This window comes from Athene noctua, chromosome 5 (genome assembly GCF_965140245.1).
Source record: "Athene noctua chromosome 5, bAthNoc1.hap1.1, whole genome shotgun sequence".
NCBI lineage: Eukaryota > Metazoa > Chordata > Aves > Strigiformes > Strigidae > Athene > Athene noctua.
In genome coordinates, this window is record NC_134041.1 from 59,469,878 (window position 1) to 59,488,691 (window position 18,814).

At 40.1% G+C, this 18,814-nt stretch overlaps 1 protein-coding gene across 1 annotated transcript; it reads left to right on the forward strand.

Annotated features, from left to right (window-relative positions):
• The first annotated feature begins 909 nt into the window (after positions 1–909).
• On the forward strand, positions 910–16,595 carry LOC141961512 (inactive pancreatic lipase-related protein 1-like). The gene is made up of 12 exons (XM_074908460.1): positions 910–958; positions 1,721–1,875; positions 2,375–2,500; positions 4,634–4,768; positions 5,848–5,956; positions 8,787–8,906; positions 9,135–9,254; positions 10,684–10,802; positions 11,988–12,117; positions 13,241–13,352; positions 15,126–15,293; positions 16,503–16,595. Exons 1-12 carry the CDS (start codon positions 910–912, stop codon positions 16,564–16,566), a joined length of 1,407 nt encoding a protein of 468 aa, XP_074764561.1. The 3' UTR covers positions 16,567–16,595.
• The last annotated feature ends 2,219 nt before the right edge of the window (positions 16,596–18,814 follow it).

Sequence of the window (18,814 nt, forward strand, 5' to 3'; positions counted from 1 at the left end):
GGAATAAAGCTTTGCCAAGACCCAGAAGCACAGGAGCATTCCACATCCAAAGGTACTTGATGCAATGCAAGGAAGGGGACTCAAAAATCATGTCGTTCCCTACTAACTCCCCCAGTAGAACCCCTACATGCCAGCTACACAACACTAAACCAAAAGCCTTCCCAGGCAAGACAAGCCCCTAAATGCACTGCCACACAGATCCACGTAATTCTCTTTAATGTCCCACTCCTGATGCGTTGCTGCCATGGAATGGGAATTGCCCTATCTCTGGAACTCCAATCCTATTCTGAGCCTCAGCACACCAATTCAAGAAATCTATGTCCATGGATTTTAGAGTTTTCAGAGAAAAACACCATTAAAGTTGTTTTCCAATTTAGCTATAAACTATAATCTGAAATAAATGTTCCTATCTTTCTGGGAACATTTCCAAGGATAAAGCAGACTATAAAAAGTACATGCAAAGTGTGCACATTAGTGCATGGAGCTTCAAGGCTGCATTGTAAGTAGTTCAGGTTTTGGGGTTTTTCTTTTACCTCATCAGGTACACAGCTTCCCAAGACACAGCAGTGCAAAGGGGAATGGCAGCTCACATAAGGCGTCCTTATGCTAGATAGTTCTAAAGTAGCTACCACACATCTGATTAGAAGCATTAGGCTTAACAGGACAAAAATCAGTCTGGATTTAAGCTGTGCTTCAGTAGATTTAGGAGCCACAATCTCTAGGGGAGCAAGCAAACACAGAACTGACTCATACATGTCTCACATATGTGGCAGTCATAGATGCATGTTGCAGAGGAGACAAGACACAACATCATTTGCACCTTGAGAAAAATTAGCACCAGAAAGCTAAGTGTGCTTGTTAATCGAGTGGGTTAGCAAATCCTAGCTGCTTCTTTTTCTACTGTTCTAGATGCTTGGAATTTGGATACTTGCACTATTTCTGCTCAGCACAGCAGAAGGTAAGCATATGGGGTTAGCATTTATATAGCCTTTCTGTGCTGCTATAGTTTGTGTGATTTTATTCTACACTATGGTGCCTTAAAACTTACTGATTGAGGTTACATAGTTCACTTTCCTATACAGGAATGATGAGATGAGTGTGTGTAGATGTGTTGTCTTTCCTCTTCTCCACTCTGGAAATTCCCACCCTAAGAGTGTGCAAGAAATGCTGGGGTATTCCACCTTGGAGCAAAGCTGTTGCCCTACCAAACCTAGGAGATTATTTGTTGTACTCTTCTTTAGCGATGGAAGTGGATAAAAAGCTGGGGGCAGAGGCAGTCTAATGAGGAGATAGCTTTGTATTCAGCAGAAGCCACTGGCTTGTATAGTATAAGATTTCTTGTGTACAGTGTAGTCAGCTGTTCAGCACAGTCTCAAGTTATTGTTATTTGCAAGTTATTGGTATTAGGAGAAACTCATTAGCTGTCTTTGCCTTAAGCAAAACACAGCTGGCAAAAAGATATCCAAGATAGAGTACAGGATACCCACAGAGGAACACCACCAAATACTTCATTGATGAGCAATAGGATGGCTTCTTTCCTTGGGGTAAACTGGAGCCTTTGAAGACCCAAGAGAGGGTAACTGCTGGTCTTTGCCTTCTCTAAACTGTAGGATTTTCAAGAAACCAAGACACTTCAGGAAAAGAGACGCTATGAGTTATGACTAGCCTGTTCCACTTCTGTGCTCATTCACATATTATTGATCTGATCTGTGTGCTACAGGCAAAGAAGTCTGCTATGAAAGGCTTGGATGTTTCTCAGACGATATACCATGGTCTGGGACTGCGGAAAGACCAGTCCATAAATTACCCTGGGATCCAGAAAAGATCGACATTAATTTCCTCCTGTACACGAGAAAAAATCCCACCGTCTTTCAAGTAAGAAGTATTGCTGTTTAAACGTTAGTAAATCACATGCAAAAAGAGTAAATAAACACAGACTCCAGCTGTGGTCCTGGAAAGTGTTAGGAATGGAAAAATCTCCACTTTATTCAAGAGACAACCTCTTCCAGCTTCTTGGCAGGGTCTCTGGGGCAGAACTCTTCTTCTTCTCCAGCCTTCACAAATCAGCACTCCCCCATGTTTTATGTGTGGCCAGAGAGAAGTACTAGGAAACTGCATTTTTAAACTCATTGGGTAACTTTTTTCCGTAGATAAAATGGAAGCACATTAAAAGTAAAGTCTTGGCTGCTCTAAGATATGTGTCAAAGCTTGTTTTGAATGGAGATACAGACCTTAAGCCGCAGTCCTGTGAACACTTGCAGATATGTTTAACGCATAACTTTTAAATGCCTGTGAAGATGAGCATAGTTGCAATTTTGATAAGTTATTTACAGAAAGCAGATTTAAATGTTTATTCATTTAATATCTACAACAGAGGATCTCTGCAGTTGATGCTTCAACAATTGCATACTCAAATTTTAACGCAAGCAGGATAACCAGATTTATCGTACACGGGTTTATAGATAATGGAGAAGAAAACTGGCTGTCAGACATGTGCAAGGTAGGTACCACACGGAAAACCTGTCCCTGTGATGATCCTTAATTTGCATTTATAAACACATTCTTATAAACTGTCTGTTATCTTTCTAACCAACTTATCTCATGGTACTTGTAGTGATAAGAAGGGGAAAAGAGGCCACATTTTCAAATTGTTAGCAACTTAAATATGTAGTTCTGCAGCTTGAGGAAAAACATGAGATAAAATGTATTCAGTTCTCTTTTGTGAAGTGAGTGACAATAGAATCGGGTTCAATAAGTGTCCTTGGTAAAAACAACACAAACCCCGGAGCAAGATACTGCTTAGTAACTAGGGATATTCCAGAAATAACTGCAGAATCATAACTATTGCATCATATTTCTTTAGACAGCAGACAGGTTTCTAGGAAATCCTTCACAAAGGTATCAGCTGCCACATGGATGGTCAAGGCTGAGGATGTGGGCTGACCATTAACAAAAGCAATAAAGCTGTAGAAATGTACATCCAGAGGGACCTCAAGGGAATCATTTCGAACAAAGCTTTCAATCTAGGACTTGTTATGAACAGTGAATGAAGTAAAGCACTCTGCTTTACTGATTTTTGTGCTAATTCCCCAAAGTATTTCTTAATCCTGTCCCCATACAAAGTTGCAATTCCGGTTTATAGTCTTCTCAAATCCTATAAACATGCTTTCTATTGCAGCTGCAGCTGATGAAAGCTACTAATCATATAGCACAGAGCAAAATGCCAGCTGATTGCATATGACACTTTTAGGATACTGGTTTTCAACTAACTATTCACACAACTGCAATTTTAAATTCTATATTCCTATTTTACTTATGAGAACGCAATGAGAAATAATGTGAAAGTCCACTAAAATAAAGGTATTTCACATTTATTGCATCCCAATTACTCTTTGATACTAGGTCAGAAGAAAATAAGTTAAATCAATTTGAGAGTTTCTTGTTGAAAAAAAAAATAAAATCTATGTTGATTATCACTTTATGAACATTGAGGAATGATTGAACAAATTATTAACTAAAAAAATCCAGCAAAGTATCAGAAGCAGATTGTTGTTTTTATAATTGTCTCCCATTTTCCACTCTTAAAATAGAGATATTTTTTTTCTAGAACCTCACAACCAACAAGATAGCTCACATTTTGCTTCAACTAGTCCCTTAAATCCTTTTAATCAATTTTCACAAGGATGTAGAGGCACATGATAAACCTTTAAATTCTTTCTCTACTACAGTGGCTTATGTTTCATCACAATAATCCAATCTGTTTAAAAAAAAATCTCATTGAATCTTTTCGGTAACGTGTGAAGAAAATTGGACTGTGAATACATCAGCCCTCCTATGTGTATCTTTTATTTACATTACTTCCCATTAAGTAGTAATCCTACCTGCACATTTATTTTTACCACTTTTAACATAGCCACAGACACTTCTACTGCCTTTTTGGTCCTTTGCCAGTTGTAACTTGTTTTGAATGCTTTCTAATGTCTGAACATAAAGCAAAGAAGAATAAATATACCAAAGCTGCTAAAGCAAAATACACTCAGCCAAATAATTCAGCTCAGAGCAGAAAAGCTGTGGTACACAATAGAGTATCTGCCTGTATATACATATTCCCAAATAAAGACATAAATCTGAAATGAATACTCAGTGACACCAGCAATTTATATACCCTCTTATAAAAACATATTTTCTTTCTTACAAATCTGTATGAGAAAAACACTCTTGATTTTTATAATCAAAAATATAAATTCTAATTGAATTTGAATGAAAGAAGTACTTTTAAATCACTTAAGCGAATCAGTACACGAGTCGAGTTTTTATTTAGTGTTACAAAGTCTGTCTGAATCTAAAAATTAAAAGTATGAGCATTTATATTGTCTTTTCTTCTGAAAAAAATACTGCTATGGATATTCAGAATGATGGTGTGGTCATTACTACAGCATACCACCCTGCTTCAGCATTGTGTGAGCACACATACGCCTGTGAGCAGGCATGACCACATATATATGCTAAGGTTCTGGTTTTTAAAGTGTTCACATCACATACAAATTCATGCAACATTTATGAGTTGACCTGTAATAAGCAACATGAATTTACTGTGGGACTATCTAGTTTTAACTTTTGTTTTACAAAACAGAGGATGCTTACTGTGGAAGATGTGAATTGCATCTGCATAAACTGGACCAGAGGCGCAAAATGTCAGTACACCCAGGCATCAAACAACGTCCGTGTTGTGGGCGCTGAAATAGCTTATTTTATAAATGTTCTCATGGTAAGAATCTTCCTGTTATAAAGCTATAGTTATAATGCTGATCTGAAAGAAAGGTGATTCAGGAACTTTGATGCGTGTGAACGTAACCAGCAGAAAACATTTTCTCCTGCTCGGTGATCATTTCACAACCTGTGCTGAAAACAGACTCTTTTTTTTGAAGTTAGAGAACTATGTCATAACAGCAGGGTTAGCCAATTCAGGGATATGAAGTTCTACAAGACATCCGTAGTACAGCCAAACAGTTATTCCATAGATGTTAACAGATGTAAAACGTTGTGTAGTTTTAAATATGCAGAGATAACAGACACAGCAAACTGCCTTTTCACAGAGGCAAAACCTACAAAACAGCTCTTAAAAATGCCAGGAAAGCAGCTGGCAGCCAGCAGCGGCCGGAGGACAACTGCTCTCAGGGGAAAGCCCTTGTGCACAGAGACTAAATCTACAGAAGCTGTCAAATGCCCCCTTGCTTCACCAGCTTCACATAGGAAGCGATGCTGCGTTTGAATCTTTCTTTTAATCTAAGTGCTTTCAACAAACATTTCCCATAAAAGGACTATAAATTACTTCGATAGATATCACACTGGGTCTAGGAGCGCTCTGACCCATGTCCCACTCTCTACATCTGCATTGCAGCCACTGAATCACTGTCAGAAAAGACTGAAGGCATCTCACCTCTCCTGTCCTCCTCCAGCTGCATGTGGTGCCTGACCTACCAGGTGGAACTAAGGGTTCCTGCCTGGCTGAATCTTGCAAGCCAGATAAGCATCCTGTGAATCTTAACGGGTCTAGGATGTAGACTAGATACAGCGCCTCTCAAGGCTCTGTTGACAGAGCTGTCAAGAGTTTTAACAGCCTCCAAATGAAGGCAGCACCTGAATAAGGAGGTTTGGAAAAAAAAAAAAAAAAAAAAAAAATCTATGTATTGGACATAAGTACCTAACCAGACAAACAGATGCTGAAATCCTATAGGAGCTCCCAAGTCTGTAGTAAAATTAAAAGTCACTTTTCAGCCCCTTTTTACTCTTCCCAATTGCTGATAAAAGCAGACGTAGTGATTTATTATATTGCTATTTTCTCAGGAAAAATACAGCTACTCCCCAGCTGATGTTCACATAATTGGCCACAGCCTTGGAGCACATGCGGCAGGTGAGGCTGGTAGGAGGCGACCAGGGATTGGAAGAATAACTGGTAAGTCGGTGACTAAAGACACCACTGCGTAACAAATTGTTGCTGTTCATTTTCTCTTACGATTGTATCCGACTGTGGGCTGTAGTTTAGTCAAGGGTAATTTGGATGTTACAGAACTTAGCCTCTTCTCACAGTGCACTGAGAAGCCTTGCCCTGGGAAGTGTGGGAAAACAGTCAGGGTGATGATTATTTTGCTTGTGTATGTTTACACAGCAGAGGAAAGGCTCCATACAGCTAACAGAGCCCGAAGGCCCCTGCAGTACATCAGCTGACTTGCCGATACACGTTTTGCCACATGGCTGTGGCAGTCTCTACAAAGCTTGCTCTTTTGGTGCTTCAGCCTGGCAGTCACTGCCCAGAGCAGTGCTAGTTTGGAGCAGGACAGGAGTAATGCTGTAACATAAAAATATTCCACTGCCACTGCTAAAACCAAACTCACAATAACTAACATACAACCAGAACAACCTTTAGCTGTCATGGTTGTTTTTCATAACGATTTGTCCAACACTGATGTAATAAAACAGACCAACAGAGTAATCCCTACCTTCCTTCTCCTAGCAGCTTTTCTCCTGCCATTTTATTCTTTAAATAGCCTGACCTGTTATATAGCAACACATCACCCACTGCTTGCAGGTCCCTCCAAAGCACACTAGAAGCAACTAACTGCCCGCAGTTGTGCTATATTGTACTGTAGTTTTACTAATAAATATAACTTTCCAGAAAAAGATGGATTAAACTTGATGTTTCAGAAGCAGTAGGCTAACCTTCCTGATTATCACCCATTACCACTTGCTTTGTTATGCCTACATAAACTTTTTGCCTAGTAGAGTACATTAACAGTAAATAATTTTGTATTTCTTTTTATTTCCAGCAAACTTTCTAAAGTTTTATTTCTTCACTTAACTATTGATACACTAAATCTCTGTATTTCCTTGGCAGCAAAAATTGAGTCATGCAGGATTATATTGTCTGTACAGATTCAGGTAGACTTGCTAAGAAACTGTACTCATACTTAAAGAAACAGTCAGATATCAACTGAATCCCTCTTTTTTTTCCTGAGGGAGAACACAGGCATGTTTATAAGATCTGTATTAGTTTGAGCTACATGAGGTAACCCTTTCTAGGTAATGTTGGAGTTGACTGATCAGAGAGCACACCCCCCCCCCCCCCCCCCCATTTTCATGATATTGTTAAGTAATAGCCTGTCACTTTTAAGCGCTCCCACAATTCTGTGTTCAGAGGAAGGCTCTCACTACTGCTGAATCAGGTTTTCCTGTTCAGTTCTTTCAGAAAAACCATTTTCTGCCTTTGGTTCTGATTTGGTTTATAGCTGTCCACATGTCACTCTGAATGTGCAGACTCTGGACATCCTCTACTCGTCCCATCAATAGTCTGTGTCTTGCAAGATATAATGGATCAAGCCTCTGTGACTATTGGCCAGAAGCATTTTCATTTTCCCTTTGATCCAACAGAGCCAGTTTTCATTTTTCAGCATCCTTTGACACTAGCTGAGAGGAAATGACTCTTGAAGGAACAAGTCTGCAACACTTAAATGATGCACATGAGTGTGGCCGAGAGGCAAAGTGAGCTCCGTGGAAGCACAGACCATCTCAGCCCTCTGCCCACAGCAGGAGCACCAGTGGCCATAGCCACTGTATAACCATTTGCCATATCCCTGCACTGTTCTCCAAGGGATAGCCTGTCTCTTAAATTATTTAACTGACTCTTTAAAAAAGCAAATGGCAATCGAATAGGCATACCTATCGCAATATGAATTCAATTCTAAAACAGATATTCCAGAGACTTCACAAAGCAGAGATGCCATTTCAAGTATTTTAAAACTGTCAATACTCTCCCAGAAAGAAAAACTGAAAAGAGGTGTTATCAGTTAAACTTCTGATCAAACCACTCCTTTCTCAAAAAAAAAAACAACCAAACCCCAGGTAACTCACCCTGCAGTCTGCATTCTATAGCAGTTTTTTAACATGTTCATCACTTCCAGAGTTTAAAGCTATGGGCTCGATCTTATTCATCACTCAGGCAGTGCCAAGGGCAGTGTGTATTAAGTAGAATGACCTTTCATACACAAAAGCCAATTTTGGGTATTATTAATGCAGCCCTTTTCAATTGTTACATTTCCTCAGGGATTTCAGTCTTGATAAACCTTGGACTAACAGCCTACAAAATTCAGTCTAAAAGCAAAACCAAATCTGCTGCCCAGGAACAACAAGAGATGCAAGTATAAGGTAGCAAAAATTGTGCCATTTGCAAAGACTTTACAAGCTCCTGAAATTGCTGCAGCAATTTGGGAAACAAATTAATTCTGCTTTTCGCTAGAATCAAAAGCAAAGTTCATCACTTCAGAACCAGGTGTTTTTCCAAAATCTGACTGGAGCAAGAAGTAGGCAGTCTGGTTTCAACACCTCCAAGCACATAGGGTGCTATCAGCATCAGTTCTTGTTTGCACACTCTCAAACAAGGTACTCTAGAAGCCAGGCAGATAAATCAATTATATGGAATGCAGACACAGCAACCTCAATTTGAACAACATTATTAAAGGGGAGTTCAATTTAAAAAAAGAGTTATATCCAAGTGTTAGGATTCAATATTGATGTAAATCAGTAAAAATTAATAAGCTTCACATAGGCAACCCTTTCTATTTCCTGGGAGAAAAGCTGCTCAGTGAGAGAGCACGTATCATTAATGCCTATACTACTTAAATATAAGGAACTATAGGCAACTATATATATGATAGTCTTTATATACAACCATAGTGTTATGTAAAACGATACATCTCTATCTATATGTAACACTAGTCTTTTTCTTTCAGGACTGGACCCTGCTCAACCTTATTTTCAAGGCACTTCAATTGAAGTCAGACTGGATAAAACTGACGCAGAGTTTGTTGACATTATTCACACAGATTCAGCCCCCACAATCCCCCACTTAGGTGAGTATTCAGCTCTACTGTATTAATACCAAACTATTTATGCCCTGTAGTAGTTAAGTACCCTAATCATTCATCGAGATGTGCTGGGTCGTGCACAGACACAGAACAGCTACACCATGCTGATCATTAACAGCTCATATACTGAAATACCAAGCACAGACAAACTTCAAGCCAGTCATGAGACAATATTCATTTAAAACGTGCTTACCCCTGCTTCAAATGCTTCAGGTTTTGGCATAAGCCCAGCTATAGGACATCTTGACTTTTATCCAAACGGAGGAAAGCAAATGCCAGGGTGTGGGAAGAACCCCGTTTCACAGATCGTAGATCTTGATGGCATCTGGGAAGGTAAGTATGTTGATTACATTACAGATTCAGGGGAAGGTCACCCCTCACAACTTAACTTGTCTTAATTCAGGTGTTTTGCATTACCTTTTGGTGTGTCCACCAGCAATGGCAGCAGCAGAGTGTACTGAAACCGATAATATGCTCAAAACACACCATTTTCCAGAGCTGATTCAAAAATAAATAAGACAAAGGGTTTGCCTCTGGAAAATATGCCTCCTCTGGAGTATTTAATAGCAGAAACAAAAGTGACTGAAACCGTGCCAAAGATTTTGAAGGCTCTGTAACAACACATTTCACTTTGTTTCTATTTAGTTGCCCAGCAGCAGTACTGGGTGGAGTAGGACAACGATGGGCACAGCTACTTCTGTTAGGGTATCTTCAGCTGCAATTCTTCTCTGATAGAGCAATTAATTTTTTTTTTTTTTAATTACCTATTACAGTCTGGGTTGCATTAAAGCAACGTCACTGAGTCTATTTTTAGTCAGCTAAAAAAGGATTGGCATGTAGCTGCTCAAAGACACTGTTCTTTGTTGGTTTACATGGTTCTAATAAAAGCTCTAAGTATTAGAAAATTCTATGTGTCTTTATAAAATTAAATTGCATATAACATTAAAAAAAACCAACCCAAACCAAGACTTCTGCTGTGAAGATTTTTCTGTATATTATCCGAGCTCTTTCTTACATTACTGCAAACACCTTAAACTCTGGGAATCCATGAATTTATTTGTGATAACTAGACTGTTTCTCCAGGTTTTATTCAATGCAGCTGGAGGCATTACTTTTTTTTTTTTTCTTTTTTGGTGGAGTAAACTTCTTATCAATAATAGGCAATTACTGCACAAAGAACTAACTGTGTTGTATATGATCTTCTTTTTAACCTAAAGTCGGGAAAATAAAGGCAATACAAAGGAAAATAATATATTCATTATTTTAATTTTAAGAGTCTCCCTTCTTTAAGCACCCCCCAAATAATAATAATTCTGTTTTGAAGTCCTCAGCTGGAGCGAATCAGCATTGCCCTAGGAAGTTCACTGTTAAATACTTTTCATTTGGTTTTCTTTTGTTATGGTAATGCATCTGTTGCCTACAAAAGACCTGCTTCATGCAGTTCTCACTTCTATTGTGAAACTCAGTCAGATTGCTTGAATAAGTGTTTGGGAGAGGAAGGCAGAGGCTGGGCTGGGCTGCATAGTGGGTCTCCACAGAGCATTTCAGGTTTATATTTTATACCTGTTGAGTCAGTGACATTCCTTAGAGCATCAATTCATTGCAGAAACAAGCTTCAAACCTTACGTTTGATGTTCCACAAATTGTGACGTGGTCTTTGAGGAGGGATGATGCATTCCAATGACATGGCAAGGGCTGTGCCAGTAGCTTTCCTCTAATGGTAGTAGAAAGGAAGAACTAACCTGGGAGCATCTTTCCACAGGAACTCGGGACTTTGTGGCTTGCAATCATTTGCGGAGTTACAAGTATTACTCTGACAGTATTATCTACCCCGATGGATTTCTAGGCTATCCTTGTGCTTCATATGATATTTTTGAAACAGTAAGTATTTCTCAGAGCTTCAGGATGGACCGTATCAAAAATAGCGGCCCTTACCTATACATCTGAAATTGTTTATTTATGTTAGCTTTGCACCAGACAAGTGCACCTGTAAGAGAAGTATCAGACATCCCAAAGTATTACAGCTCGTGCAGCTGACATGGGCCAAAGTAGGACAAGGCAACAGCAAAACAGGGACATCCCTGGTTCTGTGGTGATGTGACAGCCCTGAGGTACTACTGGAGGTAGTGTGGCTTCCCCAGGCCTGCTCTGCTGCATCAAGCTGGGTAAGGAGGAGAGCCTGTCCCTGTAATCACCAAATATACTCATCACAGTGAGTGGGATCCCATATTGTAGCAGGCAAGCTTTAAAACACAGCTTAAATGTTGTCTGTTCAAAACAAGAAGTAAAATAATATGTGGTGACCTGATGGGGTCAGTCCATGATCGAAGTACTTTGGTGACTTAAGATGGCCTCAGGGACAAAGAACAATGGTTTACAGACCAAGGTCAGGAAGCCCTTCCCTGTCCTGGACTGGGAGATAGGGAACCACAGCACGGAGGCAATGGGCTCATCATATCCTACAGGCAGCACAGACAGAATTGTAAACTTACATAGTGCTTAGATTGACCTTTACGCGTTCTGAGCAGCTGATACAGATCACACCTCCATCACTTTGGGAGAACGTGAATACCTATTTCTGCCACCATAGCAGAAAGCTGCTTTCATGACAAAAAATAGCTTTGTTTGCAAGACAAAGCTTTTCTTGATCCAACCTGAAGGTATAAGGAGACATCATTCTTTCTCATCAGTTGTTGGGAAGGAGACTGACACCTCCCTGCTCCAGTTCAAGACTACTCAAGGATGTGATTGATGTGGCTGGACTGAGCTAAATGGCACAAGAAAAAAACAGATAGTCCTGAAAAATCAAAGCCTTTGAGAAAGCTTATGGCTAGCTTATATCCTCTTTCTCAAGTCACAGATAGTCCTGAAAAATCAAAGCCTTTGAGAAAGCTTATGGCTAGCTTATATCATCTTTCTCAAGTCACAGAAAGGGTTACTTGAAATTTGTTGTTGCTGTGATATAGGGCCAGTTAGGCAGATACGTTAAAAATAAGTCCTATGACTAATTTTTTTTTTCTTGGCTGGCTGGATAATTTTATTAATAGATATATTTGTTTTCACTAGGAAAACTGTTTCCCATGCCCAAAAGAAGGATGCCCAAATATGGGTCACTTTGCAGATAAATTCAAGGGTAAAATTAAAAACGATTTCCTGAAACTTTACCTGAATACCGGAGAGGCCAAGGATTTTGCTCGTGAGTTTCGATTGCTTCCATTGCTATCTACTCCTTGTAAACAAACCTTTTCATTTTCTTGCTTTACAATTAATTTTAACAGACGAACAGGTCTCACAGCAGTGAAATGGGTCTTCAGTCCTTCATGCCTTTTCCTTTTTTGCTCTAACACTAGTGCCCAGCTTTGGACCGTCTAGCAGAAGAAAGATGTTGACAAACTACAGAGTAGATAGCGGAGGTCACCGAGATGTTTAGTGCTCTGCGCTATAACGTGCAGGGAGAAAAGAGCATAGGCAATGCACAGAAGTTGAAGCAAGGAAATTTCTTTTTAAATAGTATGAAAATTACTGTTACAATGACTGGTTAAATCCAGGAAGAGGTGTTCAGAGAAACTGGGAAATCTCAATCTTTGGAGGTGTTCAAAACTCCATTCAACAAAGGCAAGAGGATCATGGCTGACTTTGCTTTGAGAAGGGGATGGACCAGATAATCTCCTTTACAACCTAAGTTATCCTAAATGACAGCTCTTCCTTCACATTTATTAACAAGAATCAGAGGGAGAAGAGCTGCTTTTGCTAATTGTGGGCTAGAAGAAACTTCCCACCCACAAAAATCAGTTTCCCTGAGCTTCAGAATTTTTTTACACTCCTTCTACACTGATATTCTGGTATGTATCAATTTCTATTCATAACACCTCATCCTTTCCAATTTTATTGGATGTGAAAACCTTCATGGTCAAAATACTGAGGTCTACATTGGGTTACCATGTTATTGACTAGCTTTTTTTTTTTTTTTTTTTCTTGTCCCAGAAAGTACTGGGAAATGTCTACCCATTTCTCTTGTTGATCTCATTAGGACACAATAATAGATCTGACTCACTGGATTTTTTTATTTGTTTTGCATGGTTATAACCCAGAGAAGAACAAGGAGCACAAAGATTCATGTGTGAGAGCACTGTGTTAACCCCTTTGAGTCCAGACAGCTTGTAATGTAGACTTGAACTGAAAGTGAAGGGCAGTGATAGTTTTCTTTTGCTTTCAACTACAGTGTACAGACTGAAAAAAACCCCAAAACCTAAGACTTGATATTTTGGAGACTGTTTCTTCCTGGGTACAATCTAACTTACCATATTTCTTCTGCGTAGTTTGGAGGTACAAAGTAACCGTGACCCTCTCTGGAAAGCGTAAAGTAAAAGGATATGCAAATATTGCCCTGTATGGAAGTGGTGGGAACACAAGGCAGCATCAGATCATTGAGTAAGTTAAAAATTCAACAGAAAAGAAACTTCTCTCCTAGAACATTTAATTCATGTTTTTACTTAATATTTCTGTTTAAACTGATCTTATATTAGAGATCACATTCTACGCCCTATATAAATGCAGCGACAGTTCACTCACTCTGGGTTTACATTTGAAGGGAGAAGGTCAGAATGCAGGATTCGAAAATGTTAGAATTTGGTGTTGCTTGTTTACTGTCCCACTAAGATCTTGCTGGACCTACACTAGCAGAGTTCTGATCTTTTTGTCTTTCACAGGCTTTCAGAATGTTGCTGCCGCAGCCGCTTACAGATGAACTTGCCTCATGATTTACTTAAAAATCTACTTTCTGTTGCTCATAACTTTGCCTGCTTAACTGAAGCTGCTTGTTTGCCTCATGTGTTTTTTTTCTTGTTTGCATTTTTCTTCTTTGTTTCAATTAAAAGATCTGAAATGATGAAAAATAGGGAGAAGGCTTTCTGAGGTAGGTTTTGGGTTTTATTTTCTAGTTTTGTTTTTTGTTTATTGACAACTGTGTCACTTCCACTTTTCCAAGAAGGACTCCACATCTTCACATGTAGCAGCAGGTGTTTGCTATGAGCTGATCCCAGTTTGCAGGCACCCATGCTTTCACCTGAGATGAGTCTGCCAGTACTGAATGCACTCCAGCACTCTCTAGCTGCGTTTTGCAAGCCCTGTGTCAATGCAATTGCTGGAATTGAACTTTTTTTTCCCCCCTCCCCATAAAATCCTGCTCTAACCTACCAGGCACCACTGTGAATCCAGCAAAGAAACAAAAAGGCAAAGGGATTTTGTCCTGTCTCTCATTACTTCCACTACCATAAGCCTTTTAATATGGAGGAGAATAAACATCCTCCTCTGAAGGTAGATGAATGAGAAAGTGCAAAGCTAGGGGAAGCAATAAAAATCCTGTCTTTCTTATGAAGTTGGTTAAACCACAAGAAGAGGTTTCCTCTGGGTGGTTCTGCTGGGTCCTCTGCTTTTTTTTCCCCCCTCCTGTATGTCTCAGGTCATGTTTACAATCACAGTTCTGCAGTGATAAAGGCATTTCACATTCAAATGTCTCTTGACTTCATACAGCAGGGGTAAATTTAAGAAAGTAACCTTTCACCTTCAGAGCATGGGGATGGTTAAGGGAAAAGGGAAGGGCCAGAAAAGCACTGGCTCATATTCAATAAGAAGTAGTAGCTGAAGCCATTACCAGTCTCAGACTGCTGCCATTTAGAACTTGCTATATTGATGCAATGTGAAATAAGTAGCCAGATCATAAACTACAGTTACCCAAGAGCAGATGCACATTTGACTCAGCCACGGTGCTGCACGTGTGGGAATCTCTGCTAGAGAGCCAGGCCAAACAGTTGGTGGATAATCCTTTCGGCCATCCAAAACAAATCCAACAGCTGTATCATATAAATTAATTAACATTAAATGAAAATTTTATTTATGTGCAAAAACCCTGCCTACGTAAGCAACAGGGAGCAAGCTCTACCTCCTCCACAGGGATCATCCTGTAACTGGGTCTTCATTGTGAGGTGTGACTGCAGTATGTCAGACCTACCTTCCTTTGCTTCTTCTGACAAACACTCATTTGGGATACATTACGTTGGAAAATTTGCAATAATATTGTTAACATATCATATGTTAAATATTATCTCTCCACTAACTTGCTAGTGCAGCCAATCTGTTGACAGGACTTGTAATGAATATTAAACACTAGCATGCCTCACATCCATACAATGTTATTTTTCACAGGGGAACCCTCCAGCCAGACAACACTTACATAAGCTTCATTGATGCAGAAGTTAACATTGGAACAGCTACAAAGGTTAAATTTCTTTGGAACAACAAACAGTTAAATCCAACTTTTCCTAAACTAGGAGCTGCAACTATCACAGTACAATCTGGAGCAAATGGAACAGAGTAAGTATATCCACTGCAAAAATCTTGAAAGTTAGTTGGGAAGATAGGTGACAAAATTATATGTTGGGTGAAAGCATTTTCATAAGAAAAGCTATTTAAAGCTTTAACAAAAAAAAAAAAAAAAAGAGTCTCAAGAAAACCTTTCACTTCCTTCCTTTCAAGACACTCTTCATCCACAGTTCAGTTCACTACTACTTCAACCATTTACCTTCAATAACTTCAAAGAAAAACTTAAAATATTTCCAGGCTTCAGAAGAGCAAACTTCCTGTACAACCCTTGGGGTGAGAAAAATTAGCATTGGCTTAGATTATCAGCATCATTCTTGCCAAGTTCCTACCATCCCCAAGAACTGGTTATCTGTGTCTGCGCTTGCATTAGCATGTCTGGTTCGCTGTCAGCTGGAACCAGCAGAAATTGTCCATCGATAATGATGGTCCCTGAGATCATAATTGACATAAGAGGATAGTAAATCTACCCTTGCAATGAGCACTTAAAAGACTACATACAAAGTTGGGGGAAAGAGACCAAAACTGATTTCTCTAGATATTGTGGAATATGGCTTGGATGTTCAGATTACAGAATTATGATTCACTGATCCCATTTTACTCATTTTCCTGGACTTTTTAAAACAAATTCCCTCATTTGTTTGATCAGTTATTTTATCCACCTCATGATTGGGTATCTAGACAAGAAGGTACAGTATATGTTTTAGACCCATATACAAATTCATAATTAAAATGCCATCGTTTAAAAGACAACATGGGAGATGAAAACAGCTTCAAGCAAAGCAAAATGATTATGCCCCAGCAGCATTACCTTTAAGCGGAGGTCCTTAAGTCCAGATGTAGTTCCTATTCACAAAAGCACATTGCTGATGAAGCATATTCCTGTAGATAGGCACTTACTCTTCTGTTGACTCATGGCCTTTGCACAAGTAGTTGTGACCATCTACTAGTGATGGTAGCACAAAATCTGGGGAAAAAAAAAAAAAAAAAGAAACTGTAAAACTAAAGGAAGGCTGGCAGTGAATCGGAGTGAATACAGTCCATCAATGTTTTCCCCAGCAGTAATATTTCAAACTTAGGAGCTCAAAGTACGCTGTGTTCAGTCATGTCAAATGATAAAAAAGGTTGACTTACATTAAAACAAATCCACTTGTATAATCCCAACGAATGCTGACAACTCAAGGTGCTTGTATTTCTTTTCAGATTCCGTTTCTGTGGTTCTGAGACGGTGAGGGAGGATGTTCTGCAAACTCTTACAGCTTGCTAACAGCACATACGGATGCCCAAAACCTTGCTAACAATAAAAGCTAGTCATGCATGAAACACTGGAGTCGGCAGCAGTCACTGCAGTTACAATACTAGTGATGTGTGTTGGGGGTTTTTTGCTGATCTGGGAGGCAGGAGTTAAGTCTGTGAACACCTCTCTATAGACAGAATTTTTAGAGCATCTTTAGGAGTGAATGAGGCAAAGCCTATGGAAAAATTCCCCAGATTTCAGCCTGTTTCAAAATAATTTCAGACAAGAGAAGGAAAGGGGACAGGTAACAGAATCTGAATAGTGGCTCCGGGGCAGTACCAGGTGAAAGCGGACCTGCTTGTGAGTAGGAGAACAGGATCAAGAAAGCTGATGTTCTTAACCAAACTGATGGCTATGCCCAGAACTATAATGAGATAAAGATGAAACAGAGATAGGAGGGTGAGTGTTTACAAAATGAGGACAGAAGTTTAATTTTAATTACCTGTGAGAGATTGTTTTGCCAATTATTAGGCCTAGCATAAAGGACACAGCCAGCATAAAGATGAACCAATAACCAAATTGTATTTGATACACAAGGGTCAGTTCATGGGTGAGCGCTGGGGGTACAAACAAGTCAGTCAGATTATACATAATCGACATCAATCCCACTGACCCCAACAACGACACCGCACGACCAGCAATGGGTGGGATAAATGGTGACATGCAGTCTGCCGTAGAAGGGACGGGAGACAACCGAGTCAACAAGCCAAACACATCAGACCAAGGAAGCCACACACTGAATCTCTACACAGCCCGCGTTTACAAAAGCCAGACCTGAGTGGAGCCCAGTCCCAGGGAGGCGGGAGGTCCTTCCCCAACAGGGAACTCTGCACAGGGCATCCCCCTCACAGACAGACACTGCCCCTCCTGCAATGGTCCCAGCTTTTATCCCCAAGTGGGACACCTGACCTTGGGTTACTCACTGCGGGACCCCTGGGGCTCCTTTACCCAATGGCTCTGTCTGCAAGGCCCCACCCTGGGGGGAAGCCTAAAGGGAAACTCACCCCCCTTTGGGAAGGGCTGTGGGAATCACCCAGATGTCAACCTTAATTGGGGGCTTGGGGTTGAAACCCCAGCATTTCAGAGATGGAACAGTGAACATGATGGAGAACTGATTTTGGTGTGTTAATGCTGAACCAAGCTTGTACCATATGATCTGAACTAATTTGAGAAAGCTCCATGGCTATTTTCAAACGTTAGTGAAGTTTCACTGAAATGCTTATAATCAGAACAATCACCAAAGTGTCCTGAAATCCCATATGCTGGCCCTCAGCCTTGAACAAAACTGCCCAATGGTGTGGTCAAAACAGGTAATGCAATGAGGTGGTTGCTCCTTTCCCTGCTTTTTGGTAAACACATTTTGCTGAAGCATGGGTAGTTCACAAATTCATTTCTGTCCCTACGTAATCCAGTCTCAGCTCCCTCAGCCTGCAGCTGGAGAAGTGGGCTGCTTCTCCTCTGCCAAGGGAGGAACCATCCTCACTGACAAATACCACAGAACTGCTGGGGCCTGGACACCTACCAACCCTTGGGACCTTTTCAAGCCAGCAGTTTCTTTTGAGGTTCCCCAGACTGGGGCACTCTGTTCTTTCTGCTTCTCTTTCCTCCCCCAGAATGTCTTGTCTGAAGGACATCAATATCCTAGCAAGGCTTTGGATCCTCCATGCAGTGGTGGAGGTTGAAATGAATTTATTCTGTGTTGGAGCACTACTCTTCTAATAAAGAAGAAGCAGCTGTTTAATCAATTCAGTGCATTCTGCCAGCTCACCACAGGGTGATGGGAGGGAGAAGATGCTGTAAAGAGTAGATAAAGAACCATCAGCACTGAAGATTGGCAACCTGTGGGCATGCTCAGAGCTGGAATAAGTTCTTGATGTGAAAGCCAGACTGTTCCTTGGTTTAAACCAGCTGAAGAGAATATCCCCCAGCAATATCAGTTTTAGTCAGAGATGTGCAGGCTTGCTTTTATGTTTATAAACCTTATAAATTGCACTTGTTCTTCTTGCCTAGATTAAAAGGTACTACCCAATTGTGCTGTCCCAGAAGCACAGCATGAACCAAATTTTGATCTGGAGAATCATTGTTTTCTGAGTCCCTGAAACCTTGCCCTAGGGAGGATAATAGAGAATAAATATGTGAATTAGTAAAGGAGACACCCCTTGTTGTGCTGTCATAGATATGTAGGGTATTAAAATGCTAAACCAGTTTCTTGTCCAAC